A 9,582-nucleotide genomic window follows, 5' to 3' on the forward strand; every position below is an offset into this window, starting at 1 on the left:
GCCCTTATTAGAATAACTTTTCTTCTCCTTGGAAGAAAAGTTATCACCAACCTGGACAGCATATTAAAAAGCAGAGACATTACTTTGCCAACAAAAGTCCGTCTGGTCAAGGCTATGGTTTTTCCAGTAGTCATGCATGGATGTGAGAGTTGGACTATAAAGAAAGCTGAGCACCAAAGAATTGATGCTTTTGAACTGTGGTGTTGGAGAAGACTCTTGAGAATCCCTTGGACTGCAAGGAGACCAAACCAGTCCATCCTAAAGGAAATCAGTCCTAAATATTCATTGGAAGGACTGATGCTGAAGCTGAAACTCCAATACTTTAGCCTCCTGATGCAAAGAAGTGACTCATTTGAAAAGACCCTGATGCTGGGAAAGATTGAAGGCAGGAGAGGGGGATGACAGAGGGTGAGATGGTTGAATGGCATCACCGACTCAATGGACACGAGTTTGAGTGGACTCCCGGGAGTTGGTGATGGACAGGGAGGCCTGACGTGCTGCAGTCCACGGGGTTGCAGAGTTGGACACGACTCAGTAACTGAACTGAGAAGGGCAAAAGCAATCTCTTCTCCTTCTCTCTCTCCCCACTTTCCTGCCTCCCTCCACATGTGAGGACATAGTCAGGATGTGGCCATCTACAAGCCTGGAAGAGATTCCTCATCAGAAACCAAATCAGCCTGCACCTGGGTGTTGGAATTGCTGGCCTCCAGAACAGAAAATAAATCTGTTAAGCCACTCAGTTTACAGTACTTTAAAACAGCAGCCTGAACAGACTAATACACCCCCAAAGCTCTGTATTATCTGGTTTCTGCTAACTCCTCTGACCTCATCTCTTCCTACTCTTCTCTTTGCTGGCTCAGCTTTAGTCACACTGTCTTCTTTGGGTTTTTCAAACATACTAAGCATACTCAGGCTTCAAGGCCTTGGCACTTGAATTGGTGTAAACGAGTGTGCTTTGTGGGGAGTTGTCCGTAATGCCCCAGAATTTATAAGCCATGTTTTGTACCTGTGCAGTTTTAGGGACAGACTTTTATCAGATTCTCAGTCTGAACACCAACACCCCTGCCTCCCCGCAATTAATCGCTCTGATCTCTCCTCGTCCTGTCCGGCTCTACACTGCTGCTGTTGATGTAGTGGAAACACAGACTGTTATCATCACTCCTTCCCAGCCAGCACATGAAGCCTCGCAGAGCCCGGCTGGAGCCTACCTGTCAGGCTGTGTGTCCAGTTCTGCTGCTCTTTTGAGTGCCGCACACGCTCGTACACTTGTCTTTGCACTTGCAATCCCTCCTGCCTGGGACGCCCTCCCGCCCCACTCCCGCCTGGTGAACGGCCCCTCATCCTTCAGGCAACTGCTTGGAGGCGGTCGGACACTGGCCTCCTCACCCCGCGGCCAGGCAGCCTTGCTTCCTCTGCGCCACCGTGTACTCGGTCTCGCCTCCACTGAACGGCCCCTGGAAGACGGGGTTGTTTACCCGAGTGTGTGTGAGGTGTGTGATGAGAATGTGTCCCGTGGTGCCTGAGGGCAGGGACTCTGCCTCTGACACCCCAGAATCCCAGAGCTGCGTGAATGAGTGAATTCCTCCTTGTCCCAGGCCACAAGGAGCCCCACCTTCTCTACTGTTATTCTTCAAGGCAGCAAGACGTGACTTTATCAACATTTATTGGGTTTCTTTGATTGCCTCTGATCTGGCTTCAGAAGGGCTCTCTGGGTTCCTCTGGCCTTGTTTCTGGGCTGCTGCAGCTGCAGTTTTTAAGGCCCTTTTTTGCTTCTTCAGCTTTTGAACCTCTTGGAAAACCTGGGGATAAGAGGGGATGGGATAAGCCTTTGTAATACTATGCAAAACTGCAGACTCGAAGCAGCTGGGGTGGGGAATGACTCCCTCAGATGGTCACCCCAGCCTTTCTCCATGGACTTGGTGACCTGGGAACCACAAGGCCTCAGGCCCAGCTCCACGCCTTGCTCGGACTCAGATGACCCCTCCCTCTGCTCTCGCCACCACAGTCCTAGAGTGGGACCAACCAAAGCAGCAGTTCTGAATCGTACCCGAATGCACAGAGCCTTCTTAGTTGCCAAGCGTCGGTGGATTTTCCGGTGGTACGGAGGGGGCAAGGTGTACTCAATCCCCAGCTCCTTACATGTCTTCTCAAAGACAGGATAGTTGGTCTTGCGGAGGTTTTTGAGCATCTTTTGCCTCTTGTCAATGCTCATCAGCAGATAGCGCTTGTGGGCTTTGTCCTGTATGAGAATTGGTACTACTTTGAGTATTATGTAAATAAGTGGGTGCCACTTCACAGAAACAAAGCATGATCATTTTACCATGGCACTGAAACAATCTTAGGCAAATATCAGTGCAACTCTGAGCTAGGCAGTGTCACTCCCATTTTACAGATGGGAAAATAAAGGCTCAAAGATGTTAACTGATTCATTAAAGATTTCAGAACTGTGCTGGGTCAGGACCTTGTGTGAGGTCAGTCTGGAATCCAAGTCTGGTGGTCAGACTCCACATCTCATGCTCTTTCCCCTCCACCCACCCACTCAGCCTCTCCACAGCTCAGCACACTGTCAGCTGGGGTGGGAGGAGGGAAGGCCAAGGAAGACCCCTGCCCGCAGACAAACACTGCTTCCTCAGTTGGGTTGGTGTCCATACTCCAACTCTGAGCTCATGGAACAGCTCAACTAGCTTCAGGGAAGAGAGGTACCAGGTGTGGAGCCAGACCAGTTTGTGTTAACAACTGTGTGTTTATTAAAAATACCAGCAATTGCTTCATTACAGCAGCTCTGCATCCGACACTGTGCTGAGATCTGGCAGACCGGTTAGGAATGTGGGTCTGCAGCAAGACCACCAAGTTTCAAGTCCCAGCACAGCATTTCCTAGTGGTGTGCCTGCAGGGGTAACTTAATCATGCCCCACCTAGATTATTCTTCCATACAATGTACTACAAAGAAGAGTTATGAGGGTTAAATGAACTGGTGCACATACAGTATTTAGTATGAGGCCTATAAATAAGGCCTCAGGTTGGCTGCCATTATATTCATACAGTCCTTGCAATCCTCTCAGGAGGTACTGATTCAGTCCCCATTTGACAGACAGGAGAACTGAGGCTTGGACAAGTAACTTCCTGAGACCCACAGCTAGTCAAGTGGCGGTGGCAGAGCTGAGTTTTGAACCCAGGCCAATCTGACCCCACTCATACACTCAGCAACTACTGAGCGCCCCTGTGTGCCACACACTGTGCTCTTGCTCTGACGTTTGTGTTCTTCTTGACCATTAACAAACCTCAGCCCGCCCTGTAAGGCTCCCTTGTCTCCCCCGGAGGCGGGAGGGAAGTGCGTTTCCCACTGCAGCTGAGGGGTGGGTGCTCTGCTGCTCTGGCCACCCGGCAGCTCAAGTTGCTTCTCCGGACCTGGAGCCCCTCAGTGCTCAGGCGCCTCTCCCCACAGCTGCTGACGTTTAGCTCTGAGTGAGGCCCAGGGGTTACCTTTCGATGTTTCTGCATGTGTTCTTCGTAACTGCGGATCTTGACAGTCAAGGCAACAACTGAAACCACAAACCGCAGAGGATGAGAGACAGGCACAGAGGAAGGAAGGGCCAGACCTCGGTTATGTCCTAAGGCCTCAAGGAATAACAATCACCGAAGCTCCTGTACCGCTCTCCACCATTCCCAGAGCAGTCTGAATTTTAAGAGCTCAAAAGTCTGGAATATCTTGCCTTTAGAATGCAAAGCCTGAGGAAAGGAAGTGCCTTAATCTTATGAAGGTCTCATTGCCAAACCCCAAACCCCCAAATCAGCATTCTTAATGGTAAAACTTTAGAGCATTCCTATTAAATTCAGGACTTAGTCTGGAATGCCTGCTCTCATGGTTACAGATTCAATACAGCCCCAGAGGTCCTTGCTAAGGCAATAACTGAAGATCCCCAAACTGTCAAGGGTCTCCTCCTTGCCTCTTTCCCCCAGCTGCCATCCTTATCTCTGTGTTTTCACTAATGAGTTTTCAGAATTATCAGCTCCCCATTCATCTCTTAAAGCCTCAGAACATCCTTCCTTCAGGTATCCTCTTGTTTGGCTCAAGCCTGTGTTGCAGAGATAGGGACAAAGGCAAAAGCAGAAGATGGCCCCAAGGAGAGGTTGTCACTACAGAAGGCCCTTCCCGTGTGCAGTACACTGAGTCCTGGGAGCACTGCAGAGAGTGCGCGGGGACATTGGCCCTGACCACGCGCCCTTTCACATCACCTTAGCCGCAGAGCACAGAGAGGAACAAGCTCCTTAGGAATGTCACCTGAGCTCATATAGAGATATGACTACATCACAGAGCTCAGAAAACAGAGTCCAGTTTTCCTTGGTCCTTCCTGTCTCTCCCTTTATTAAGCCACATCTAATACCAGTGTATATGCAGATGAGGGACCTGAATCCAAGTACCAGCTAGCAGACTATCCTGCACCCCGACTCCCCAAGGGCCCCCCCGACCAACTTTGAGCCTCCAGGGAGCTGGTGTCCTTCGGGTTTTCCACGACCTTGCTCATAAGCTGCTCTTTCTTGATTTTTAGCATCTCCTTCTGTTGAAGATAGAGAGAGAGAATCTGAGAGGTCTGCCACCACTAAGAACTGGTCCTCAGGCCTCCAAGTACAGGGCTGCAGTCACAGCGACCAGGCCACAGGCTCAGGGACTGACTGCACTCAGCTCATCGGGGTATGGCCTCTGGCCAATTGCATGGCTGCGCACATCTAGGTGAGCCTAAGGCCAATGCCACTGACAAAGAATGCTGGATGAACGTTGCTCACTCATGCGGGCATCAGATTTTTATCGAGTACCTACTGTTTGTCAGGTGCTAAGAGTACAACGAGGAACAAGCTGTACCCTTAGTCCTTGCCCTGGAGATGCTCAGTCTGGGGTACTGACAAGTGGCTACAGCATGACAGTGGGATAAGCACTCTGACTTGAGAAGCATGGGCTGGGGGGTGCTAGCAGGGTAGGAGGGAGTCTCCAGAGGACAGAGAGAGGTCAAAGCTTGGCAGAGGCCACTCACCTTGTTGGCCATTTCCAAAGATATGAGTCTTTTCACAACATCATCAACCCTGTGGGAAAAAACCACAGCAATGAGAGACGGGTGTGGAGGGAAAGGGGGAAGGGGAAGCAATGCTGTCTTCATTTTAGTTTGAAAAGCAAGAATGGTTAAAAATTTCTTTTACAACAGGAGCCTCTCTGGAAGTGGGGTGCCATTTCTCAGGAATTAAAAGTCTGCATGGATCTGATCTGCTAGGCTGAGAACATGCAATGATGTGGTAACAGGAAACTGGGGCTGTCAGCTCGAGTGTTCCAGGTTCATTGCAGGGAGGGCAAAAGAGGATTTCCATTTTAGCTGGGATATGGCCCAGTCTGTCTTGAGACACGCCAATTCTACAGTCATTGTTTCTTTCTCCTGTCACACTGCACTGTGGGAGGGACTGGACGGACTGCCCAGCTCCCACTGCACAGGACAGAGGCTGCACACAGGGGCCTGGTTTTGATGTCTTTCAGCCCTGATTCCCCTTAGAAGCTGTATGACACTGGGGAGTCTGATACTCTACAAAATGGGGACACCATGTCTTCCCTCACAGGATTGAGAGATGCAAGATTTCTACAAAGACCTGTGAGGCACGGTGCCTCCTTGGTATCTAATGGCAGAGGGTCTTTACCCAGAGTATAAAAACAGCAGGCAGGTATGCTCCATCTGGCTCGCCTGCCCACTCACTCTCATCATGCCTGGGCTTCTCTGCCCTGTTTCACAGTCAAGCTTCAGATCCAGCAGGTATCTCCCTCGAAGCCCTCTCCTTGCCAATCCTCCCAGGGCTCTCTGCCTCAGGAGATTTCGTCCTGCTTACTTCTCAATTCCAGGGACATTCTGGTAGTCCTTCAGCAGCATGGAAGGGGGCGGGTCATCTTCTTGGCTTTGCTGGACTGTCAAGTGCAAGGATGGAAAACACCCAAAGTCAGCTCTCACTGCCCATCCTCCCGGACTTGGCTCTTCCCATCACCTCTGTCAGAGACATCCAGGGTCTCAAGCAAGGCACTGGTATCTCCGGGTTCAGTTTCTCCTCTGCAAATCTTGTGGGCATCTGCCTTGATATTTCATGCTGGGAGTAGACAGCCTTTCCCAAGACCCTGTACTGTGCCTGTGCCTCTCACACACCTGTCTGGCTCTACAGTTATCAGATGTCCCGCTAGGATGGGTCCTCCTGTGGACGGACTGAGTTTGACTCCCTTTGAATCCCCCCCAGTCTGGTCCTGTGGCTCAGCACAGAACAGGCACTCTACAAATACTCACTGGCTGACTGCATGAATGAAATAAGGGGCTTACTTAAGGAGATGTCTGAAAGGTAAACACCAGATAGAGATCACAAGAAAGCCTCAGCCTTGGTGTGTGCTTGCAGGTGAGGGAGAGACAAGGCAGAGATCCACTTGTCCTCTCCACTCTGACCCTGCTCTGCCATTACACTAATAATATTAAGCAAATAATATTAAGATCTAGTAAGAGAAATCTGAACAGCTATGCAGACTACCTGGGGATGGGAAACCAGGCTCTCCACCTGGGAAGGGCGCTGTATTTTAGGTAAGCCTCGGTAGTGTAAGGCCCCTGCCTCTCAATGGTTCATTTCCACTCACGCCCACTCTAAAAGCTCCTGCTCCCATCCTCCCCTTCTCCTGCCCTTCATGCAGGATCCAGGCCCACGACTTTGTTGCAAGGTGAATGTGGGCTTCTTCGCAGGACCTCTGCACCATCACCCCTCCACGCCTGCCTCTGGGTGGCTCTAAGTAACCACGTCAAGCCTTCCAGGCAATTGAATCTCTTTTCCGCCTCAAGTCGCATCCAGTTCCTACCTGGTTTCTGGGTGGCATATCCGCGGGCAGCCTGGAGGATGAGACCTACGCAAAAAAAAAAAAAAAAAAGGGCGGGGGGGCTTAGGTCCGTCTCCTTCAACAGTCCAGCCGTGATTCTGGTCTATGGCCGTCGCATTACCCTTCCTCTGTGCCGAACCGCCGCCGCATTTCTTCGGCACCAGGATACCCCATGTCTCTCCCACCTCACCTCACTTCTTCCCACTCACCACTTTTTCTCCTGCCGCTACACCGTCCCCCAGTAGCCTCTTCCCCCTCATACCCTCTATATCCTCCAAATCCTATTTCTCTACTCTCGCTGTCCGGCTCCTCAGCTCACCTCCAGGACTTGAGGGAAGGTCCCGCTGGACGGAGAGAAGCTTGGCGCACCCTCCGCCCGGCAGCCCGAGGACCGGGGGCTGTGTCACTGCCTGGGTTCGAATCGAACTCAGCGCCCTCCACGCCGCCCTCAGCATGGTGACTTCCGACCCCCAATGGACCCGCGCACGGCCGCGTCGCCTTCGCGGTACGGACTGGGTTACACGGGCGCCGCCATGTTGGCTCCGGCTCGACCAATCGAGTGCAGTTGCGAGACCGGAGCAGATGAGGACCGAGATGATGGATTGACAGGTAGGCCTCCGTGATGACGCGGAGTTGGGTCAAGTGGAGAGGTCTGGTTAGCTATAGCGCTCCAGTACTCTTGCCTGGAAAATCCCGTGGACGGAGGAGCCTGGTAGGCTGCAGTCCATGGGGTCGCTAAGAGTCGGACAGGACTGAGCGACTTCACTTTCACTTTTCACTTTCATGCATTGGAGAAGGAAATGGCAACCCACTCCAGTGTTCTTGCCTAGAGAATCCCAGGGACGGGGGAGCCTGGTGGGCTGCCGTCTATGGGGTCGCACAGAGTCCGACACGACTAAAGCGACTTAGCAGCAGCAGTAGCAGCAGCAGTAGCAGCAGCAGCAGCAGCTGCAGCAGCGCAAGACTGGAGGGGCTTGGTTGCCTGGCCCTGTTAGTGGCGTGCGGTGCTGTATCAACTCTAATGCCACCTTTTCTTGATCATGCATCCTGCCCTTAATCCCACTCCAGTTTCCTGACGAGTTATCCTAAGGGCTTCCCGTGGGCCTGTCAGTGGTCTTCTTCCCCCGACCTAGTATTTCCATCCCCTCTCTCCCTCTCCCCGGAGAGTGCAGGATGGGGCCCCTAAGAACTGCTGGGTTTCAGCCTCTTCTCGGGCAGCATTGTAGCGTGGTGACTGAGGTCGGTGATTTTGGACAGCTGGAATCCTAGCTCAGCTGTTTGCTGGCTGTGCCACTGTGGGCAAGTCACTCAACCTTTCTGGGCTCCAGTGTACTTACTCCATGATATGGGGGTGGTAATAACAGTATCTTTATTTTAGGTTGTTAGAGGGTTAACTGAGACAGTTGTGTGCAAAGCACCAGGAATATAGTAAGTATTCAAGAAATATTAGTTTTGATATTTGTGAAATGAGGGGTATAAGGACAAATGCCAGCTTCACAGATGGCTAAGTGGTAAAGAATCTGCCTGCTGGAGTTGCAGGAGACAGATCCCCTGGAGGAGGAAATGACAACCCACTCCAGTAGTCTTGCCTGAAGAAACCCGTGGACAGAGGAGCCTGGTGGGCTACAGTCCATGGGGTTGCAAAGAGTTGGACATGACTGAGCCACTGAGCATGCAGGCATGGACAAATGCCAATTAAAAGTAGGAAAAATATACCTTAATTTCCCCCAGTACAAAAAAGAGAAAGACTCTCCTCCTCTTTGCTTTTCTTAAAGCATTTACTTTAGAAAACATGTAACTGAATTCTTTTTCTGCCCTTTTGAGACGTATGTAAATCTTTTTAAAGCTAAATAGGCCTCTTGCCAGTTTTACCACTCAGGGATGTCTTTCTCAGGGACCTGGGAGTGGTCTGTTTGAAATGTAATTATTAAGAAAGATAGAGCCCTTGTCTCCCAGTTTCTTTGGAAGAGCAAGAGCTGGTCTCCAGCTCCAAGTTGCAAACCTCCCTCCTCTTATAAAGATATGAGAAATTTATTTTTCCTTTGAATAAAGGCAGTTAGCAAACCCAGGTTGGCTACCCCATTTCCCAGCTGAATTTAGGATGACCCTTGTGTGACAAATAGTGCTGTCAAGTCCTCTTGCTTGAGAAGTAGTTATTGATTATCTTGAGAAAATGTATGCAGTGAGTTGTATCCGCTTCACTGTGTAAAAGTGTAAGACTTCTTTTCGTCTTTGCAAACTCTTGAGCTGCTTGCCCATGACATTCTGGTTTAATTCTCGCCCAATTAAAAAATTTTTTCTTCCTTGCCTACCCTTATGGACGGGTTTTCTAGGCTGGTGGGAGATTTTGTTTTTAATTATATTTATTTTACAGGGGTTACTTGTTTCCGAGGTCTGTTTGCCACAGCCCCAGTTATCTGTGACTCTCTTGGTAACCATGGCCACTGTGCCCTGGTGGTCATTTTTCAGGTCTCCATCACTAGAATGGGAACTCTTTGAGGATGGACTAAGCCTAGTCATTTTGGAACCCTGCTGCCAGCACAGTGCCTAGGTGTTAGTTGAATGAAGGAATTAAAGAAAGAATAAATAAATGAATGATTCTGAGGAGCACCCCACCCCTACGATCGCATAGGCTCTGAAAAGAAAAAGAATATAGATTCAGGCACACTCAACAGTTGCTCAAAATCAAGCCAAACCAAATC

At 50.5% G+C, this 9,582-nt stretch overlaps 1 protein-coding gene across 2 annotated transcripts; it reads right to left on the minus strand.

Annotated features, from left to right (window-relative positions):
* Nucleotides 1–1,646: 1,646 nt before the first annotated feature.
* On the minus strand, nt 1,647–7,437 carry MRPS15 (mitochondrial ribosomal protein S15). Of its 2 annotated transcripts, none has more exons than XM_086379851.1 (8): nt 7,200–7,437; nt 6,863–6,907; nt 5,866–5,941; nt 5,031–5,079; nt 4,475–4,559; nt 3,484–3,542; nt 2,048–2,239; nt 1,647–1,799 (listed from the first exon to the last, which is right to left on the minus strand). In XM_086379851.1, the coding sequence occupies exons 1-8, from the start codon at nt 7,333–7,335 to the stop codon at nt 1,662–1,664; spliced, it is 780 nt and encodes a 259-aa protein (XP_086235977.1). In that variant the 5' UTR covers nt 7,336–7,437; the 3' UTR covers nt 1,647–1,661. The 2 variants fall into 2 exon arrangements, with proteins under 2 accessions (XP_086235977.1, XP_086235985.1); XM_086379859.1 differs by having other exon boundaries at nt 5,736–5,941.
* Nucleotides 7,438–9,582: the final 2,145 nt, after the last annotated feature.

The sequence above is a fragment of the Bos grunniens genome, chromosome 3 (genome assembly GCF_055505025.1).
Source record: "Bos grunniens cultivar Pamir isolate PY7600 chromosome 3, Bosgru_T2T1.0, whole genome shotgun sequence".
Taxonomy (NCBI): domain Eukaryota; kingdom Metazoa; phylum Chordata; class Mammalia; order Artiodactyla; family Bovidae; genus Bos; species Bos grunniens.

Excerpts from the sequence above, each read along its gene's own strand:
- MRPS15 (XM_086379851.1), bottom strand. The coding sequence starts at position 7,335 with ATGCTGAGGGCGGCGTGGAGGGCGCTGAGTTCGATTCGAACCCAGGCA. Across the intron at positions 5,080-5,865 it reads AATGTCCCTGGAATTGAGAA|GGTTGATGATGTTGTGAAAA; the intron begins GTAAGCAGGACG and ends TTTTTCCCACAG. Across the intron at positions 1,800-2,047 it reads AGAAGGCTCTGTGCATTCGG|GTTTTCCAAGAGGTTCAAAA; the intron begins GTACGATTCAGA and ends TCTTATCCCCAG.